Here is a 22,500-nt window from a genome sequence, read left to right as displayed (position 1 = left end):
TTTGGGAAACAATTGCTGTCGAGAAATGCTACCGCGTTTTTCATTAACTGAGTTGGTCTATCAAGGTAATAAACAAGGTAGACAAGGTAACACGGCAAAGTTTCAAAACAAATAAACTAATAAGATCGCTATAAGATTTGTTGATCTCTTGAACTTGAAACTGTTGGTTAAAAAATGTCACTTAACAATTTTTAGCGGACTTATACGATGCGAGAACAAAACTCTGCATATGATAAGGACGGTTAGTCATCCAATTATGGTTTGGTTCTTCGACAAATTAGCGTGCGTTCGATTGGGAAATCCATATTTAGATCTTAAAATCTGGATCTTATGATTTCCAATCGAACACAAAATCTGAAAACCGATTTTGTCACGGATTTCACTAATTGAAAATCCATTTCAGGAAGGGTTTCATCATCCAAATCCGTTTTCAGATTATGTGTTCGATTGAAATCCGAAGATCCAGATTCCTGATTTCCCAATCGGACGCACCCTAAGTGTTCTCAGCGGCGTAGCATTTGACGAGTTGAAATGCACAGTTTGCACGAGGCTACAAAAACCAGACGTCTGGGAAACGCATCCGCGATGGCAATTGGCAATGACAAAGATGACGAGGAAGTGAAGTGGTGTTGATCGCTTGAATATCCGTTTCTCTCTTTTCTCCCTTAATAGTGTTTATTTAAAAAGAAAAGAACATTAAGAAATTTTAAGTTTGTAAGTTAGATTGAGATTTGCACATTCGATCTAAAACAAAATTATTGCGTGTCTGACCTTATCTCTATTTTCGAATTCCCCATAATACACTTTGTTTGCCCCCCAAATTTTGCATAAACCATTTTTTTCAAATGCTCTTGGGAATATGCAGTGTCCCCAAGAGCATTTGAAAACAATAGTTTATGCAAAATTTGGGGGGCAAACAAAGTGTATTATGGGGAATTCGAAAATAGAGAATGGTTCTTCAACATTCAAGTAATGTGTAATTCTTTTTGTCCTGTTTACGTCATTACATTCTCAGCATCGAGGCATCAGCGCCAATCTTAAATGGCATAAAGACAAATAGTTTCCTCCTTAGTTTCCGCTTGATGAATCAAACCTCACTTTCAATATTTAGAATGCATCTGATTTTCAAGGTGAAAGCACAACTCCTTTTAAAACAGTTTGGCTTAACTGCAGAATACCCTGCCATTTTGAAGCTGCACCTCTGAAGAGGCGAAGTGGATACACGGATACGCGGATACGCAGACGTTTGCCTACAATAGTTCCCAGTACCCCCGATTCCCAGTCCAACCTAAGCACTCTTTTATAAAAATTTTAGCTATCATTTTACGGTTCGGTTAACTACACTTTTTACGCGATCATGTTAAGAGTATATCACTCGTTTACTGATTAAGCCTAAGCGCTTCGTTCAGTCACTATAGGCCTAATCACTCTTCTAAAATTCTACCTTCAGAATATACTTAGAAGTTTACTTGGCGACGGGTGGTATTTTCGACTACGTATCCGCGTATCCACTTCACAATATACTTAGAAGTTTACCTGGCGAGGGTTGATATTTTCGACTGCGTATCCGCGTATCCAGCCTCTTCAGAGATGCAGCTTCAAAATGGCAGGGTTTTCTGCACACTCAAGCGAGCTGGAGCAAGTGTCGATGTCACCTTGCTAGCCATACCACCGAGCGATGATAGTTGTTTCGACACAGGTAGCCCAAGCTCTCCCTTTTGTGTTGACCTTTGTAACGTAACAGCGGCGCGCGTGACGTAATGTGAACATCATATCAACATGACCGTTAATTCACGTATTGAATTTGAAGGCAAAATTAGGTAACGTCAACGATATCTTCGCTATAATAGAGAGGGAGGCAGTTGGGAAGGTATTTGAACAGGGAGAGAAGCAGCTAGAACAGAAACTCCACGAAATCGCTTCAACACAAGACACAAAAGGAACTTCAAAGGAGTTCCCGCTGACCAAACAGCCCGAAGATTCTGGGTGCGAAATTGTACTGATTGTGGATAAACCGTAATCTCAAAACTCCTTGGTTCCCATAGAGCTTACTGCTGGGATTACCTGACTAAGAAGGTCGCAGCATACGTGGTAGTGATAATGATGCAAAACATCCGCAGTTTCGAAATATAAACAAATTTAGAATAGCAAAGCTTGAATAAAGCGGCAATACTCTCCATTGTTTTGTTGTTTACATCTTGCGTCGTGCTGCCCGACCAACAAGTGAGAGGTTATGGTCTTAGGCTGGCAATCATCGGTGAACAATACACGTAAATTGTTGATTTCAGTTACAATGTCCCCAATTAGTGCTCCAGCGCTAGAACGACTAGACACTTGAAAGAAGTTCCTTTCCTTTCCTTTCCAAGTTTAATACGTCAACAGTTGGCAAATACTGAGTTATTTCATGTTAGCTTAATTAATTATTGGACACAGTGGCACAGGTAAATAGATTGTGCAACGCATGCGCTATGTCAAGTGGGCTGAATGCAAGAATCATGAATTTTGGATAATAAGCTACAAACTGGTTTCAAAAACCATTTATTTCGTCAATGATCGTCGACACTGTTTGAAAGGACATTGAAAACACTGTCTCGATCCTTTACTTCCGCCAGGAAGTAACGGGAAAAAGAGACAACACTGAGTGTGGCTCGCTAGAACTCAACTACCAGGGCAGATTTTGCTACATAAGACACTTCACAGAAAGCACACGCTTATGGTTTATTTGTTAGTTTGTTTTTAGTGGGTACTTTGGGTGAGAGGTTAAAGCACGTGTTAGCAAGTTTTTAAGTGCCCATAACCATTTTTTCAGACTATGAAGATAATCTACAGGTTACCTATTTAAAGACGTTCTGCGCAAAAAAACAATTGCCATTTGCTTAGTTAAACCCGATCTTTTTACAAGTTTTGAAAGTTCTATATTTTTGCGGTACACCTTCGCCGCTGATTAAGAAGGCCGACAGGCTCTAAAGGAAAAAACAAAACAAAAAAAGCAAGGTGACACACGCTAACCGCAACCCGGTGTGTCCAACACATCACGCATGCGCACAAGCATTTCAGTTGGTCAATTAGCAGCCATGGACAGTTTCGGCCTTGCTAAAGGGAGACTTCGAGTTGGATGTCAAAATTGGGCGTGCATCTAGTTACGTGTATTTCTGGACATGAGTGACAGGCTCACAACCAGAGGGATGTGACGTCAAGTGACGTAGGTTAAGGAACGCACAAACTTATTCCCCTCTCGGGATTAGGAGAGTTGCTGCATCTCGCCGCAACGCATCTTTCAGGCATAATTGCGGAGTGAAGGTGATGCTCACGGCACGGAAAACTCGCCTTGTTTACTTGAAGTCAAAACTACGTGTTTCGTAATCTACGTCACGAAACTATCGTTTCCGAGAAGAATCGAGAGAAGACTAAGGCGAATTGTGAGCCAAAATGGCGGCAAATTTGAACGTGTTTTTAGTTTCATTTTAAAATCTTGTTCTGGACAAATCGCTTTTATTTTTCCGCTAAACGTCTTTGAGAGATGTGTAGATTCAAGAGAGAAAGTAAAAAGAAAACAGAAAAGAAAAGGTTATGGGCACTTTAATTGATAGGGCTAAGTTACTGTGGATAACAGTGAAGTTTGAACTCGTGATATCATTTTCAATAGCCTTTTTGGAAGCAGTACTTGCAGTAGTAGAGTAGTAGCATGTTAAATAAAATCAGTTAATATAATGGGTAAGACTTGTTTATGATCAACCCGTTCACATGATGAGATCTTCTCTTTTGATTAATTTTTGTGAAGTATTTGATAAAGAAGATGGGAGAATTAGAAGGGATATAAACATTCACAATTATTTAATTCACTTGGTTGTACTCAGGGAAAATAATAGCCTATACTGCGATCAGTTTCTTTCTTCGTCCACTTCTGTAGCGCGCGTTGGATCTAGCGTAATCCCTCCTCGTTCTCTTCTCTAATTTGCATAATTATACGGTACTTTCGCGCCGGATATTTTACATCTTTGGAATAAAAGTACGACTACCCGCATTCTAATAATTGTATTGGTCCCGCAACCTCCCAAGCGTTGAGAAAATGCGCGAGATAATAAAGACTAAAGTTGCAAAACAGGTAAGGCAGAGCCTACTTCCCTGGAGTAGTGGTGTTTAAGGGGAAACTGTGCCAGAGAGTTACAAAGGTTAGGCCAGAATAGGGGTGACTGCCCTTAACCAGAGAGGATAATGGATCACAGGATACGATACTACCACCTTGGTAATATCAGGAGCCATATCCATATCCATATCCATTTTGTGGAGTAAGCTCAAGCCGAGGTGCGCTTCCCTGCCACGATTGTGTGAGCCCTCTGTTAACAAAGTAGTCGAAAAAATTCCTGTTATCATAATATGGCGCTAATGAGGTAGCCATAAAGGGTAGACTGTCCATAGTACGTTTGGTATTTTCTTCTCGAACATTCGTAATTTAGTCTGGGAATTTGCTGGATCATGAATTGACATGTTTGACATGACATTGACATGAATTGTTTGTTTGTTTTACTAAGCGTGTACATTATTTAGTTTCAGCTCATTTCCGTGAAAAGAGGAATGCCCTGCGACCAGCTGCTGAGGTAGGCACAATAGTTACCTCTGAGGAAAAGTTTCAACGGGTTTTCCTGCTTTCTCCTGAAAGTATTTTTTAAAATAGCTATTAGGTAGTCGTCCAACAAAAGCGAAGAAAAAATTATATTAAATATCAACTTTCTATCTTTTGTACACGCGGTATAGTCGTGCCTTATACACGTGTTGCTGTAAGGTAGGGTAAAGCTTAAGTCGTATGAGAAATTGGCTGTTCTTGTTCATTCAACTGCAGTGAATTTCCGTGCTTATTCCTTACAGATTACAGTCACCCTCACGATAGAATGGAATGTCAGTTTGGTGGATAAACCCATTCCTGCCAGCTACGTCACAAAAGTGAAAAACGGGACAGTGCTGGTCGACATCCTGAACAAGGCAGCAGGGGATGACAAAAATGGCCCTTTTAACAAGTACAACAGCACGTACTACGGAGGTCTGGGTTACCTGATTACCGCTATGAATGGCACCGAACAGGACCCTGCTAAAAACCTCTATTGGTTGATTTTTGATAACCAGACTGGGGGACTTCCTCCATGCGGAATAAGCTCTTATGTTCCTATTCATGGTTCTACCACTATCTTTCGCCTCACTCAATATCCCAGTCATAATAACGCATCAGTGAGTGGGTTCTGCAAGCTGTTCCCTCCCTCCGGCCAGGTTTGTTAGCTTATCAGTTAACTACTTTATTCGATAGCTGTTTCGATGATGATGCCTGTCAATCTCAGAATTGAATTAAAGATTCTTCTCAGCACTTGTTTTCAAAGCATGGCGAGACATGGGCTCTTATGTATAGAAGAGATCTTCTTTTAACCTAAAGTTGCGAGAAGCTATACCTTACGATCAGATAACCAGAAACTGCGGCAGTTTAAATCCTTTGGGGACCGAGCTTTCGCTCATTCAGATCCAGAAATGCCAAGCCTTTGGAAAACTCATCTCAAGACTCATCTCAAGTATCGACAATTTTAAGACACATCTTAAAACCTACCTTTTAATTTTAAGAAAACTTTTAAAACTGAATGAAATTTCAATTCATTATTGCAAATAACCTAGTGTTCTTTTTAATAGTTTTAGCGCTTTAGAAATTGATTCATTTGTTTATTGTTATTTACTATTAATGCTCAGACAAGTTAAGCTTAAAAGAATATTACCGAAGCGATTCAGAAATTATTACCATGGGCCTGCGAGTTCTTAATTCCAGATGCGAAATTTCAAAAATATCTGTTTCACAACTAGGTGCCACCTTCCCCCATTACGGTCACTATTGCACAAGACTGGAATGTTACGAACGTCGGAAAACCGATTCCAGCGCCTTACACCACTCAAGTTGCCAATGGTACCTTTCTTGTGGACATCATGAACAAAGCTGCAGATGAAAATACACAAGGTTCGTTCAACAAGTACGTCTCCATTTACTATGGAGGCCTCGGACATTTTATCACCGCAATGAACGGCACGATGCAGGTATGTCTGTTTGGATACAGATTCAAATTTGTTTTTAGATACAGAAAAGCTTATGGTTGATGCATGGTTTTACATTTTTTGACGAGCAATGAGGCGTAGAATGTATCATTCTTTTTATAGAGCTTTTAAGGGCAGCTTCTTCAAGTACCGGAACAGAAATTACGTAAAACAAAAGAAACAAAAGACAGAAAACAGAACAAGTCCAAATAAAGACTAATCCCAAGTGACCAAAAACACAATGCTTTCCGGTACCTGAAGAAAGACCCCTTTTAAGTCTCGAGTATTCGATATAAGAGAGGACGAATCTATGGCACGGCCGTAGTTAGTTTTAATTATTAAATTCTCAACCTCGGATAATGCAATTCTCGTGCTCTGATTGGTTCACTCAATCTCGGTTATCAGCTCATATACCTTAGTTTGTCCTTATATGGTAAATGATTGCGCTTAGCGTTGCTAAACTAAAAACGTTTACGCCAGAAAGCGAAATTTCTTTCGGTATAAAGCAAAAGAAAAACGTTTTTGTGGAAAGTTTAGATCACTTTCGAAGCTTAGAGATACGCGAAAAGGTAAGAAATGTTTTTGTGATGAGCCTGCGTCTGTCTGACCACGACGTATTACACAACATCGCATCTTCATCAACTTTTTTCGATTTCGCTAGGATTTTCTCGCTTTTTTCGCTCGTATTTCGTACTTCTAAACTTTTGGAGTTTAAGGAATTTAATAAAATAATTATTCCATTCGCGCTTGTTGGATATGAGAGTGGTTATAGCCAACTCGGCGCTACGCGCCTCGTTGGCTATTTACCATCTCATATCCAACGCGCGCTCATGGAATAATTGTTAAATAACTGCCGCCCGGGAAAATGACTTCAACATTTGCTTCAACATCCGTTCGATCATGATTTTGTTGAAACATATTGAAACGAAGTTGAATCGATGTTAAACGAGCCGAAAAGCGTGTTGAAATCGTTTGCCCACCCAAGCATTCAACATCGTTCAACAAAATCAAAAGGATGTTGTAGCAATTCTTGAAACCTTTTGCTCGGCCCTTTAGATTATGAGCTCGAGATTTCTATCGCGTAATATAGCTGACGAGGGCGCAGCACGAATCTGCTATCGCGCATAGAAATGGAGAGGGAATAATCTAATTGTCTTAGTAGAAATATACTAGTCTTTCAAAACCTAACAAGTAAACTATCCAAATAATCCTCGCAGCGACACTCCGAAAACGCAAAGGAGCGGCCGCCATTTTGCTGACAAGCGCTACTCACTTTCTTCACTGACAGAATAGATAGAGAGTAGCGTAGCCAATAAGAGAACGGCATTCGTGATAGAACGCTAGACGTAGATTTATACTAATCATAAATGGAACTAGAACGCCACTCTCTTATGGCGCACAGGCAAACGGAAAGTAATATGGTCGAAATGACAACCAAGACTGACGAGGGCCCAATTGAGGAACGAAATTGATCGTGACATGGGGACTTGATTGCTCGAGATAAACACCTGCGCAGCCATGATATTTCTTGTTTTTTTGCGTTAAGGATCCTGAGACGAGCACTTACTGGATGATATTCGACAACAAAACTGGAAAGCTGACCCCACTTGGGGTGGATCAGTACCAACCAAAAGATAACTCCGTAACGGTCTTCCGGCTTGTGACAGGCGCGAGCCACGAAACTTCCACGGAAACCACGCCTGGCAGTTCTGATCGTCAGTTTGCTGGTGCTGGGTTACTTGCCCTGTGCGTGTTGGCCGCAATCATTGAAGGGGTGCCATTTTTGTGAGTAGCATAAGAAGAGCTACTCCGACTGCCCTTAATTAATAATAGAGCGCTAGTAATAGTCTTGGATTACAACCGCAATCATAATTCAGTCTCTATAAGGTATTAAAATTCTCTAGGCTAGCGCACTTTAGCTGCTGACTGTAAATGAATTAGAAACGAAAAAGATTTAAATGATTGAAGCCAGGTTAGCATTTTGAGAAACTCGTGTAACAACCAATGGTGACATACTCGTAAGCATTTTCCCGCGCTTAGGGCCAGCTACATCATATGTAATTTCTTTGCTTTGGTTTTGGTTTTAGGTCGGACAATTGAAAATCGCTCTATTAAGTCATAGCCTATGTAATAACGTAATTAATCACTATGTGGCAAAGTTACATACTGTCATCGTATTTTTCTGTCTTTTGAATTTTGATCAATAAAAATTATTAAAATCCCAGTTGGGCAGAAGATTCCTGAAATTAGTTGCTAATTAATCCGACTTGATGTACATGTCGGGACAGGCGCACAGATCGACATCAAGATTCGCAATCAATTCGCAGCAGCTTTGCATGCTTTGAGCAGTGATCTCTGCTCTCTTTTTAAGCTCTTTTAGCTCTTGGAAATTTTTGGACCAGTTTGAAATGAAAATGATCAATATAGTTCAAAGAAAACAGCTGAATCATACCATGCAAACGCCGGCCTCTACCTCACTGGGAGATCCACGACAGGCAAACAATAATGTCAGCATGAAACTGAATTTCCTGTGTTCTAGAGTCATGTTATGGTCCCCTTTGTGAATTAATATAGACTGGCTTATTTGTATTATGTATCTGAAATGAATTAGCATAGAGTTTAAGGCGACAAAATTATATTCAGTCAAGAAGAACTATTTTTCGTTTAAGCGTCGTTCACGCACAACGAACAAAACAACAACGTGAAATGACCAAATTTGAGCTTTGACGTCAGCACCGCTCATAACGTTTTCATTCCTGAGGGACTGCCATACCTTTCTCACATTAAAAAACTTGGAATAATCGTGAAGTGATCATTACAATAATGAGAATTTATGTTTTGAGATGACGTTCTCGTTACCATTCCCGTCGTCGTTGCTAAAGCTCCGTTTTATACCAGAGACGCATAACCAGACGAAGAACAATTGTTTGCCCAAGTTCGTCCAGATGGACTATCCGTCTTACATAGTTCGTCCCGTCTTTACACTGGACGAATAACACGAGAAACGCATAATTCGTCTAGACGGATTATGCGTCTCTAGTATAAAAACGGCTATTGATACTCTTTTTTCTGAGAGTTGAATGATTATCGATCGATGGGGAACGTACTTTACATACGCAGGGTTGAACAGGGTTTGTGCTACTCCTTGAAGTTCTTGAAAATCCCTGGAATTTAATTTTGGACTTCAAGGGCGCTTGAAAAGCCCTTGAAAGAAACTGGACTAGGTGGGAAACTGCTTGAAAACTCCCTGAAGTTTTGCTTGGGTGAAAATTGTTGAGATTGCATCATGCTAAGTGAGAGAGACATCTTCAAAAATTGAGCCCCAATTTGACTATTAGGTTAAGATTAAATGCAAAAATTAAAATGCCTGTGCGTGAACTTAACTCACAGGACGTGGGAAATAATATCAAAGTAGGCTCCTTCAGCGAAGAAAACACTGACACACGATGTATGGCATAGAAATCTTACAAATATCCATTGAAAACGCAATTTCTGGTTCTTGAAAACTCCTTGAATACTCCTGAAATTTTGCAAACAAATTTCAGCAAGAACCCTGTTGTTATACGCCTAACGATGGGTTCAGAAAAATATATGGCTGCCACGTATGCACCATAATCGAACTCTCAAGCCTTACATTAAATACATTTTTCAATGATTGGAAATAAACTACATTTTTTGGTCTTTGAAATAAATGTTTGAGCATTCATTTGAAATATGTTGTTTGTTTCAATAAACTTTTTGGCTGGTAAAGGTTTTTGTGAGACTTTTCTGTCTTTGCAGATTGATCAATTTGCATGTGTGGGTTAACATTTGATATGCGAGTTGTTTTCATAAAGTTGACAAGGATTTTTAGCCATTTTGTATTTCAAGTGTTCTTTCTTGCAAATAATTAATAGGTACGTAGCCATACTTTTGCACGTCAGAAAATATATGTTTAGTCATCCTAATGTAAAACGAAGTTTATTTGGGAAGCCAATGATATTTCTTTAACTGGTCCCTGGTTAACCCAATTTATAAAGACTTTTCAACAATATATCGCTTTAATATAACCCAAAATCATTCAGATAGTAAAAAACGTCATATTTGTTAACCATTTCCTTCGCTTTTTTGTTTGACGGCATTATGATTTGCAATGATTCAGGTACATGTATAGATATGCAATTACAAACTCTGTTTTGATTGGCCACTCAACCTCATTATGTAAAATAGTTCACCCTGAAGTCAAAATAGATTCGTTTCGTTTCTAAGGAAACGAAACAAAAAATGACCAGTTTTTCGTTTCCGCACTGAGCAGCTCTGGGGATGATGAGAAATATTTTGCATTCGAGCTTGATCCCCTGACCTACTTCTTCCATTGTAGGAGTTACCAGGAGTACCTACTAGGCTCCCAAGGCTTTTTTCTTTTATTCGATTTTTAATTTTCGGCATTACTCCTGGGAAAATCCAGTTTCAGCGCCTTCAATACCACCCAGCTCAGTGCCTACTATTTTTGTTTAACATGTACCACGGGCAACCCAGCTTACGCTCATGGAGCGTCTAGTTTATCCACAGCTTGAACCACAGAAGACAACGCACGGTCGCCATTTTGCTTGCGAGTGGACAATGATGATTCTTCGCAAAGCATCGAATATTGCCATCAGCTTTTCGTGATAATGATTTATATGGGCAAATAGCTGCTAAAAGTGGAGCCTCACAAAGGTCTCCTTGCAACATATGGACTGACTTGCTTTGGAAAGTAGTCTGTCACATACATACATATACGTATTCAATTCTAAGTTTAAAGATGAAGAGTTGTTACTCGAGTTTCATGCATTAAGCGATCTCATCATTTTTCTCTGCATAATTTTGCATAGAGCACTCCCAGGATAAGTGAAACAATCTCCATAACTTCATGCACATATACATAGTCTCCGATATTTCCTTCCCTCACTGCCTGGGCGGTGACAAAGTATCTGAAAATATGGTGGCAGTTATAGAAGGTCATGATAGAAGGCACTCATCAACACGCGGGCCTAAAACTCGGTACCATAGCAAAATTCGAGGACTGGTCAACTACCAGCAAGTGTGACTTGCCTAAATGGCTCGGAACTGCACCCAAGAACACATAGTTAGCCATCAACACCAGAAAAGACAAGCTCAACGTGAACAATCTTTATTAAATTATTTTCTAAGGTTATACAATGATTGTCGAATCATTCCGTGCATTATCGTTAAGACAAATGGAATAAGAACACAACCTTTGGGTTGCCTGTGGTGACTTCAATCTGATATTAATCCTGGCTCCGCTCAATTGCCCGAAAAAAACCTCAGTAAAATATCTAACACGAGATTCCAAAGACAATACGAGCACAGAACACGACATCCTGATTACGTGGTGAGCATAGAAAGGGCTCTTACTGGCGAAAGTAAACGACTAATGGCCTTATATTTTTGATGAAATTTACGATTCGTAGAATTCACCGAAACGTTACCATTTGTGTCCGGCAATGAGATAAAAACGGCCCTCAATTTTCCTCTTTATTCTTTGCAAATAAGGTTAAGACGGCTGTGGTGGATGGGATCTTCATCTCGGTTTGAAGACGAGTCCAAAAATCCTCTTACTTTGGACTTGAAGAATTATCAGAGCGGGTTTATTGGACTCACAAGAATTCGAAAGCGGGATTGCTGGATTTCCAACGAAGACCACAAGAAAATGTTTCCCTTTGTAAAAATTTGTTCAGTAATGCTGGGAAAGATTTGCAATTTATCTATTATATATTCAAGGGGTTAATAGCGAAACAACGACGAGCCAATTACCTTGAGCAAGCAACTCCCGCAGTAGATGCGTGTCAAGGAATGTATTTGCAGAAACCCAAGCCATTATTAAACGAGTTTAAAATAAGTTTCGGATCACACGACTGACGAGTGACCATTCACAATCCTGGGGTTAGAAATTAATTACGTAAGGTTTAGGATTGGCTAGAAAAGTCTGGTTTCGCGGGAAAATCTCTGTAACTCTAACACAAATGTGTGGAAGTCGCGCTTTCGAGATTCATGGGCTATCCTCACATAGTAGTCCAAACAAACAACTTCCAAAAAATGTTAAAAACTACAATTATTTTACAACGAAAGCGAGTTTCGGAGATTAACTTACAATGCAACAAATCTGTCCTTGTGAAATTTGATACCTTGAAATTTAGCATGGTCTTAAAATTTTTAAATATTAACAGGGAAAAGTCTCTCTCGGGGATAAACGCAGCAATTAAAACTAACCTAAGAATAAACGGCTGAGATTTCAACTAAGAGACATTGTACAGCAACAGATTAAACACGGAGAAGCACAAGCCCTTCCATACATACACTTTATAATCTTTGTGGATATAATATCTTCAGCGATATCTTCGTGGCAAACAGAAGAAATATATTTAAGTCTAAAATTTGGTTCGCGGGTGCGAGCGAGGAGAAAGAGAACGTGACAAGCCTCCCTCGCGAGCGCGCGACTACTTGGCATCGCATGCTACTTTTAGCACAAGTATAAAAGTCTCTGAAAACATGCCTCGACCACGAACGTTGCCGTAGCCTTTATCGTCACTCCGCGATAACACTTCTGACCTTGGTCTACTTTCAAAACCTGCGCAATTTTTGTGCGCAAAACGATAATGAATCCTCCCATAAAATCGGTAGATTTGACTCCAATGACGGGTGACCTTCTCTAATGTTAAAATTCCATCTAAAAGAATCCTTTTTTCTTGTCTTTCTTTTTTTCCTTGTCCTTGTCCTTGTCCTTTTCTTTCACAATGCCATCAACTGACCTAAAAACATAACAGAAACCATGTGAACCTGGTTTAGTGTTACTGAAAGGAAGTAGACTGCTAGCAGTCCCCCCTGAGTCAGTCACGCAGTTAGTCACGCAAGCGAGTCGATGGGAATACAGCGAGATCTCGATTGCCCAACGAAAACTAACACCGCCATTCCCACCAAAAACTGATAGTAAATGTTCCACTAAACGACCAGTTTCTAATGGCTTTAGTTTCTTGAAGATTTAAAGGCTCAGCGTTAAAGAAAAGCTCTTTTAAGTGTCTCTCCTTCCCTTCCACCTCTTGGAAGCTTATTGAAAAAGTCGCAAAAGTAGCGAGGTATCATGAGGGCTCTTAAGATGCACGACGGTGAGTCATAGTCAACGAGAATGCCATTAATACCACTTAATAAGCAAACAAGCGGCTCAGCATCTGCGTTTTCGACTTTCAATTTCACATTTCTTTGCAGTGCCCCGCAATTCTGCAATGCAAGTTCTGCGGAAAACTTGAGCAAGTGAAAGCAACTTTATACTTTCTATTTCATTTCGAACAACGTTCCTAACAATTCAGTCAGTGGGTAGTTTGAACGATTTGCGTAAGAAATGAATGATCTGGAACAAGTTTGGAAAAGAGAGGGGGAATTTTCCGTAACGTTTTCCCTCACCAAGTCATCGAAGATCCTCCTTTGGTCGAATAGTTTCGGCCTCGCATTTGAGATCCTAAGTCTTGGCCGGTTAGTTGAAATAGCACATTTTTGAAATATCAAATATTCAGCTTGATAGTGAGACAATGAGGACAAAAACAATAGAAACACGTTGGAATGAAAGTGAAAAATATTAACATATCATCCACTTTCCTTTGTCTTTGTCCTCACTGCCTCACTATCAAGCTGAATTTTAACTTGATATATCGAAAAAGGCCTATCGTTCCTACAACTGTGCAACTATTGCCAGTGGCTTAATGGCTGGGATTGCTGTGAGCAGTGCAGATCACGAGGAGAAGGGTTGGTGTCCCTGGGGTCCGTTTCTCAAAGGTTTCTGGCGTATCTCGGAGATCACTAAATACCTTTCTCTATCTTCAAAGCGAGGAAGTTGTGAGGCGTAAGACTTTGTCATTACATTTTTCTTTCGGATCTTGTAAAGCTGTTGAAAGACCAGCTTTCTAAACGAAGTTTCACATTTGGATTTTAGGGCCCAAAAAGTTACCGGGACTTGAGAGAAACGGGGAACTGGTGCGAATCCCGTTACAAGCATCAAGTTTGAGTCGAGTTTGTTGGTTCGATGCAAGGTGAAACGCTCCGACAGGGTTTTCTCCGGCTCCTCCCGCTTTCGCGCTCCGAAAAAGAACCATAGACCGAATGCGTAAATATGCTCATTAGACTCACTAGCCTCGTTTGCATGGACAAAATACAAAAGAAATGTTGCTTGAGATCGAGGCTAGTGAATCTAATTAGCACATAAACAAGAGAACACTTTTTTGGCTGCCTTTATGCATTCGGTCCATTAACTTTCTATTTTTAATTGAAAACCTTTCGCACCCATCCAGTTACAGGATAGTTTACCCGTATCGTAAAAAGTGAACAAGACGGAAATTCTCCCCTATCCTTCATCCAATTAAAGTTCCTGTTTACACAAGACTCTTGCGACGGCTGTTTTTCCCCCTATGTATGCTTCTTTTGATCGCGATAGTTGAAGTTACAGGAAAACGGACAATGCACGAACGAACATCAGTGTGAGTGCAAAGCTGCCCCGAGACATCTCAAGGTGGGTTCAACCGCAAGGGTTTAACAAACATTTTTTGACAGTTACGTTACGTTTGTGTTTAAGATTCTAACTTGAAATTATCTTTAAACATTCCAGGCAGCGCAAATCTCGGCTTATGATAGGTGGAGAAAAGCCAAGTTTGAGCCAAAAACACTGCGAAACAAGTATATCAATGCGGTGAATTAGCCAGTCAGTGGTTGCCCCAAAGGCCAAGCTCAGTGTCGCTGTATTTTACGTTTTTAAGTTGTGTTGACCTCTACGTTTCAGCCTCCAAGAGTTAATTCTATTCAGATATTTATTTATTACGTTTACAAAGGTCAATACCTTGTTTGTTTCTAGTTTTTTACACCTAGCTTGGTGAGACCACACAATGCGCCTTGGAACACTCTGTAAACAAATCATCAGATTGTTGTGATGAAAATGGTAAGAATATTTTTCGACGAAAGATAGCAGTGATCCTCGAACTTATCTGCACATTTTAAGCAATTGTCCCTTACAGAGATCTGAAAAATTCAGGTGGCTCCTTAACAAATCGAAAGTGGTGCAGCGTTGTCTGTACTCTTATCGATAACGATATTCGTCATCACAGTGGTCAAAATGTTGTGGACTCATGAGGCGCAGCCGAGTGAGTCCGCAACAAATTTTGACACTGTATTTCCACAATATTCAACGCCAAGAAAGTTTCTATTTCAGAGCGTGACCAAAATCATGACTCAAAGAAAGAGCAAGCGTTGTCTATAACTTTCTCGCAATTTGATTCGTGTATTTCCCAAAATGGGCGTTCCTGATTGCTTATTACATTGCGCGACAAAATGGCGCAAGCATGACGCGTACAGCGTTGTCTAGACACTCATCGACAACGGCAAATTAACCAATCAGATTGCGAGATTACAAGCAATTGTGGTAAAAAAAGGGATTCGAACCCGTGACCTCTGTAATGCCGGTGCAACGTTCAAATAAGCCCTAGTCAGCGATGACTCGGGCATATTCGGAAAAATCCGAACGCACCCGGCGAGCCGAACCAATGACCTTAGGTCTTTAGCCTGATTTCTACTTTAACCGTATAAAGATCTGACGTTTTTTTTAAAGTTTAGATTGACCTAATTTATTTTACATGGGTAACTAAGTTTTAGGTAAACGACACTAAGCGTCTACCCTCCACGTTAAATACTTAGTTCATTTTAAAATTGTAGTTAGCTTTCCTAAAGATGTCTAGGGGAGCATAAATGATATACGGTTTCGCTTCCAAAATTCAAGGAGAGCTTTACGTCTGAAAACACTCGCAGTGAGGAGGAATGATGGTAGAATTTAGTCGATGCGTCAAGAGGATGGTTGAGCAATACGGGAGAAACAGACACAGATAAACACTTGGGAAACATGGCAAACACTTTACCCAATCAAATGGATCTAAGCTCACAACAAGACCAACAGATTTCCTTTCAGTTCAGTGTATACTGTCTGTACAAAATAAAGTTCTTGAAGAACGCATATTCCAAAGGAAAAGGCTGATATGAAACGATTTTTTTTTTAAGTTTTTGAGCTAAACTTTACCGATTGAAGCAAGCCTAAAAAATCCAGGTTGATCTGAACGGACGGGACTAGAATGCATTACCACTCGATTGTGCTGCACGGCGGAGCGCAACGAACTAAATGAAGAAACCATCGATTCCGTTCTATAGAGTGGTTTTCAATTGAGTGTCGTGACTTGAAACAAATACCAAAGTAATTACTTCGACCAATCACAGCAGGTGCAAACAGCCCAATGAATCAACCCAAATTCGTAGCAATTCCATGTAACTTGCTCAAAGCGCGGGAAAAATCATGCGTGCAAGTTGCAATTGATTTTGGCTTTTTTTTCATTGTTTGATAAACTGGCGCGAGATTTTTAAACCAATCACTAAGCGTAGCAATTGCAATCACGTGATTACTTTCGACAGTCTTTTGAAAACTGCTCTATCCCGTAATAGGCAAAAGTATGATGGAAAATACACTTAAATGGAACTACATGTATAGGATAAGGAAACGTTTTCGCTGTGAAATCATAAATCACGAGGGAAATAACTTTTGATTTTGTTTAAAAGTTTTACTGATAAATTACAAGATAACCTACTTGAGAGACTTGCTGCTGGAGTCCGATCGTTCCAGACCTTTCTTGCCGTTACTTTTCTGATCATCTTCATATTGACCTTTCTCTTTCTCAAACTGTTTTCGCTTTTCTTCCAGTTCTTTGTTTTGCTGATCGAGTTGTTTCCACATCTGTTCATTCTTCTTAGCAAGCTGTTGATCGAAAATAAAGAGTTGGTATCAAACATGCACGTAGGATACAGTTTTCCAGTTTCAAGGCAATATCCAAAATTGGCAAATTTTGTTCCGGTGATGATAATTATCAACGACATTCGACTGGAAAAGCAGGCCTTGGAGAGCTTCTTTACGATATACGTAGTGAACTGAGAATAAGCGTTAACGCACCTTATCATAAAATTCAAAGAAGTTCTTTCTTCCATCAATAACCTTTATTTCACAAACAGACGAGTTGCAAATTCAATGAACTTAAAGCCTGGAGGGGCCTGATAAATAGAAGGGGAAAAGGAACCGATGATTTTGATGTTGTGGATGTCGTCGCAGTTGTTAAGATAAATCCCAAGTTGCAGGAATTTATACTGATAAATTCTTGGTTGTACCAATCAATATGATTCTGAATGAATTGGTAAGAGGAAGTTTTGTGAAAGCCCTCAAAACTGGCCGGCCTCCACAAACGGGGTGGTTACCATAGCAACTTTTTGGGGACAAAACAGATTAAAATTCACGGTTAATTGTACTACTTTCTTTGAATGTAAATCACGTAATTTTGCTGAGTGTATTATTATACCTGTAGTCCTTGCAATACGCTGAAACCTGATTGTTGAGTTACATAGCATTCACTCCTTCGTTTATAGTAATTTCTTTCAAATGGAACCATCGAAAAACAAGTTTCTAACTCAATTGCTATCATGATGAAAACTCAAATAATATAACGTCACTACAACTCTGACCTCACTTTCCGAATCCTTCAGCTTCTTCTTCTTTTCCTTAACTTTCATTTCGAAGACTTGCTCCATGTCCTGTTGCATCTTTTTCAGTTTCAATTCTCGTTCTTCTTTTTCGGCTTCTAGCTGTTCCAGCGGGCTTCTGCTAAATGACACACTAAAAACAAACAAATTCATACACATAAGCATCTACATCATAACATGTGTCACAATCTGTTCACTGTTCACTTAGACAGCAACCATATTTACATGTATGCATATTTATCCTATTGTTTCAGTGTCCCAGCATACATGTAGCTGCTGGTCACGTGACCACTCAGGAAAGGAAAATGGTACACTCAGGAAACGTTTTTGTCCTCAAAAGTTGTAAACTTGATTAGCTAATTAACATGGGGAATCAAAGATCTGATGGTACAGTGATGAGAGAACAATGCAGAGCCCAAGGTTTGATTTCTGGTAGCAGTCGAATAACAAACTTTTCAGACGTTAAAGTAGAATAAGGAGGCATGGTTTGGTGCAGCAGGAGAGTATTTGCCTCTCACCAATGTGGCCTAGGTTCTCTAATCTGCTCCAAAAGGTTTGCATGACGAATCACAAAAATGTCTGTGAAGGAAGCTTTCCCTGGAGGTGCCACAGCTCACATATGAAATAATAATAATATTTTCAAAATTCAACTTACTTAGTGTTTGGTTGATTGGTTGGCGACCCCACTGTCATGGCTGCCAGCTTTTCACAGCGATAATTTTCATAATGATTGTCATTTGTCACATCTTTCAGATCCTGCATGTGAGTTCTGTGAAAGAGCAGAAGACTAACACTGATGACTCATTTAAGGTCCATGAGGTCCAACAATATTATTTTATACAAAAATAAATTATATCTTCCCACTTTTATCTTTTACTTGACAAAGACAAGGTTGAACATTTAATAAATTCAAATATACTGTACGCAAAAAAATACAGCACTTCACCTGATCAACATGTTCCTTAGTGCAACAAAATCACAGTGGTCAACATTTTCAACTGAAAATGGAAAGTCATGAATGATTGGTTTTAATTATTGACTGACTACTCATCATTTTTTTCCTTAAATGCAGAACAATAATCAACTCAGGGCTAACTGGAAATCAGAACAATATGTTTCTTTATCATAATATCTGGACAGACAGTTTTTCAACAACCAAAGCAAAATCAACAGTTAAGTTGTCTTTGCATGGAGTCCTAAAGAACATTGCTTCATGCTTGAAAGTACCTTATACAACTGTGCCTTTGTCTTACACATTTAAACCCCTATGCTGCTACAAACAAATGCTACAGTTAAACAGTGAAATCTACTAAAGTAGCATACCTTCTGCAACTCCCCAGGGATAAACTCTCGCTCGGACTCTTCTGCCATTGACCTCTAACACCGTGTTACTACCCACTACAGCAAATGGTATTCTATCCTGTAAACAAATGAATGGGTTGTTGTCTTACAAAACTGTGGTGCTGGCAGGGGTGCCCAGGGGAGTAAAACATGAGGGTTTGGTTTTATCAAACAGCAGTTCAGCCTTAAAATGGCAGCCATTTATCTAATCAAAGTGTTAATTTGACATTAATTTTTATCAACTCGTTTGGCCAAACAAAATAAATATCATTGTGTGACATGAAAAATAAATTTGTAGACTTTTAAGCCCTTGACACACAGTTCAACTTTGTGATGTAGATCGCAACGTTTCGACTGCATACTGCTAGTCTACATCACAAGCGACCACATCGTGAGACAAACGAGAAGTACTTTATTATTATTGTACTTCACCACGATGAATAACAGCAACTTTTTAAAATTATCATAATGCTGCACAATGAGTCTTGCGAGCTCACGACTGTTCAGAAAACTTTCAAGATACGAATTGAAAAATCTCCTTTGCCAATATTACAATTTTTTAACCTTCATGCTAACAGCTGCAGCGTCCTCATCATCCTCTCCACAAAGGTCAGGAAATCTGTAGATTCCAATGTCATTTTCTTCAATTTCTTTCAATATCTGTCAAAAGGCAAACACAAAAGTGTGAGATACTAAGAAACGCTCATAACACTGTACCACAAAAGGGAGCTATTGACTTGAATCAAGCAATTATAAAATTATTACGATTTTTCCAAACATGCTACAATGCCACATTTGTTGCAAAATATTTGTTGCAAAAAAGAAATTTCATAATACCAAAGCCTCATAATATTGTTGGCTCCCTCTCTTCAAGTAATGGTCCAAAAGTTTGAAAAACGATCAAAAACAGGAGAAGTCTCAACCCTTTTTGGATAATAGCACCAAGCAAAATCACATGACGACATTGTTACGTTTGGCTACAAAAAGCAGATAAAAACAGAACTTCCTTCCACCGAATAAAAATTTCAATTTGGTTTTATGTATGTCAATAAATCAATCTACCTTTTTCTTGAATTTTGAACACTCCTCTTGTGTTAAGGTATCAGCTTTAGCTATGACAGGTACAATGTTAACCTAAGGCAGATACAGTGTACAAATAATATTATGTCACTTTGTGCAATTCACTAATCTTGAAACTTGATTGTTGCAATTTATCTTTTAAATGTATTGGATTTAGATTGTACATAAATTATTTTAATGCTAACAAAAAAAAAATTGAAACTTCTTGTTTGGATTTTATACGATAACTAGTAAATCTGAAAATTTATAAAAAACATGACTCTCAGACTGTAGTTCAGCATGGTTTACAGAAATGGAGCATAAATTAATGTGGGTAGTACATGTATTCCTTGGAAATCCTTGTTAGGTACTGTGTGGATTACCTTGTTGTGAAGTCTTTTCATAAATTCTATATCCAAAGGTTTCAAGCTACAAAAATAGAAAGTCTGTAAGTCAACAAGAAAGAAAGGCACACATTGAAAGAGCAGAAAAATATTAGTGCATGCCGTCCATGTTAAAGGACATATGGGGCGCCGTTTGTGAAAAAAATTATTTAGAACAAATTTGTGACATTTTTGCTTATTTAGAAATAATTAAAACTGCCAATAAATTTATTTATAAATAAGACGCAAAACTTGTCGCATGATATGTAAATAATTGTTTTAGGCGCATCCTGATTTATAAATAATTTTGATCGCGAAATGAATTATATCTAAATAATGAACTGCACAACTTCAATTATTTATAAATCAGTCTGTCTCTAAAATATTTATTTACATATCTGAAAGTTAGACAAACCAGTTGTAAATTTATTATTTATAAACAATAAACTCCACCTCGCGTGTAAATCCATTATTTATAAATAATTATTTTCACCTCTGGAAGCAAAGTCATTATTTATAAATAATGAATTTCAACCATTATTTGTAAATGATAAAATTGACTCTTGCTGAATGTAAAATCATTGTTTATAAATAATGCGCTCTACCTCGCGGAAACCCATATAACGTTGTTTCAAAGAGATTGACATTACGGCGGACCGAGATAGATTGTCGCGTGCTCTATCAGAAGCCGTCTCTCGTGCCGTCAGTGATGCCTTGGAAAGTGCCTTGCCTCAGACAAGTAATTGGGTAAGTCACAACGTGGCTATCGGATTTTAATTTTGACCTCTGATCGTCGTTGAATTGCTGCGCTTTTATCATTCGATTCCCCGCTGTTGTAGGTTTCACCGAATGAAAATAGCACTCGCTCCCAAGGAAACACCGTCGTTCCTGCGTGGCTAATGTTTCCAGCACAAATCAGCAGGTGGGAGTTAATCACTTCAAGTACCTTTAGAACAAAAGCAAATACCACGCTTTCATTGTTTGCTTTAACTAGCGGCCTCACTTGAAGCGTTGAATGTTTGGTATAAGTTTGTCACGTCATTGCATGACAGACTCTAGGGTGGTTATTTTAAGTTATACAGGATTTAAAAAATCATTCACAGTTTCATCTTATTGAAAATGGATGTAGTTCTTGGACGCGTTATCTTTCATACATACATTTCTAAATTCTCGTGTTCAGCTCAGCCGTGTAATCATAAGAAATGGTAATTCTGACTATGTGGCATAGTATTGTTTTTCACATGACCTCACAGAGGCCATGTTGGTGGCCCTGTAGGAAAAAACGGGAACCATATTGGTGTCCCACACTAACCCTGGGAATCCAACTGTATTCTAATGCAAATTATTTCTTTTGAAACCAATATGGCTACTAATCACACAAGTGAAAATACCCTACAGACATGTGGGGTGGGGCCACTTGAGGGGATTTAAAGATAGTCATATAAAGTCGGTCTGGAGGTTTTTAAACTAGACTAGGTCTGCACTCGTTTATGCACCCATGTTTTATTAGGGGATATTTATTTTCCAGTTCTTCGTTTATGTTGTAACTCGGCCCCAAACTTAGCGTCATCACAGAAGGTTGGGAGTATTCGTTCCCTTTTTCCCGAAGTGGTTTTGGGTTTCGGTTTTCTGTGGCGTTGCATTCTTTTCTTGTCGCGTTCATTATTGTTAGTATTATTATTATTATTATTATTATTATTATTTCTATTATTACTATTATTATTAATATTATTATTATTTCTATTATTACTATTATTATTATTATGACTATGATTATGATTATCATTATTATTATTAGTAGTAGTATCAGTAATAGTAGTAGTATTATAAAAACAAACTGCGATTTTGAGACGGCAATACCACATTATATTGACGGCTAGTTGGGAGAAAATATATTCCGTATTGGGCGGAGTCGCGAAGCGACGGATTCCAATATGGAATATATTTTCTCCCAACGCCGTCAATATAACGTGGTATTGCCGTCTCAAAATCGCAATTTGTTTTGTATCGTAATCCATCCTTTTATAAGGATAAATAAAACTGTAAACTAATCAGCCCGCGCCTG

At 38.9% G+C, this 22,500-nt stretch overlaps 2 protein-coding genes across 5 annotated transcripts in view; one reads left to right on the top strand and one right to left on the bottom strand.

Moving 5' to 3' along the window:
* Nucleotides 1–8,287, top strand: part of LOC138019936 (uncharacterized) — an 8,661-nt gene extending 374 nt beyond the window's left edge. The window contains exons 2-5 of the mRNA XM_068866910.1: nt 4,549–4,598; nt 4,867–5,262; nt 5,839–6,066; nt 7,610–8,287. Coding sequence (XP_068723011.1) covers nt 4,549–4,598; nt 4,867–5,262; nt 5,839–6,066; nt 7,610–7,852 — 917 coding nt within the window. The 3' untranslated portion in view covers nt 7,853–8,287. The remainder of the gene's footprint in view (nt 1–4,548; nt 4,599–4,866; nt 5,263–5,838; nt 6,067–7,609) is intronic.
* A 2,912-nt stretch (nt 8,288–11,199) lies between these two features.
* Nucleotides 11,200–22,500, bottom strand: part of LOC138021699 (septin-7-like) — a 20,365-nt gene continuing 9,064 nt past the window's right edge. For 2 of the 4 annotated variants that reach the window (XM_068868661.1, XM_068868659.1), the window contains exons 6-15: nt 20,436–20,481; nt 20,056–20,127; nt 19,558–19,653; nt 18,976–19,072; nt 18,599–18,650; nt 18,308–18,421; nt 17,635–17,785; nt 16,713–16,879; nt 14,927–14,989; nt 11,200–12,854 (exon numbers count right to left, since the gene is read on the bottom strand). In XM_068868661.1, the coding sequence (XP_068724762.1) occupies nt 14,938–14,989; nt 16,713–16,879; nt 17,635–17,785; nt 18,308–18,421; nt 18,599–18,650; nt 18,976–19,072; nt 19,558–19,653; nt 20,056–20,127; nt 20,436–20,481 (847 nt within the window). In that variant the 3' untranslated portion in view covers nt 11,200–12,854; nt 14,927–14,937. The remainder of the gene's footprint in view (nt 12,855–14,926; nt 14,990–16,712; nt 16,880–17,634; nt 17,786–18,307; nt 18,422–18,598; nt 18,651–18,975; nt 19,073–19,557; nt 19,654–20,055; nt 20,128–20,435; nt 20,482–22,500) is intronic. The other 2 variants (XM_068868660.1, XM_068868658.1) reach the window with 1 other exon arrangement.

The sequence above is a fragment of the Montipora capricornis genome, chromosome 10 (assembly GCF_036669925.1).
Source record: "Montipora capricornis isolate CH-2021 chromosome 10, ASM3666992v2, whole genome shotgun sequence".
Lineage (NCBI taxonomy): Eukaryota > Metazoa > Cnidaria > Anthozoa > Scleractinia > Acroporidae > Montipora > Montipora capricornis.
The sequence above is the reverse complement of the archived record's forward strand: the minus strand, read 5'-3'. Positions and strand labels throughout refer to the sequence as shown.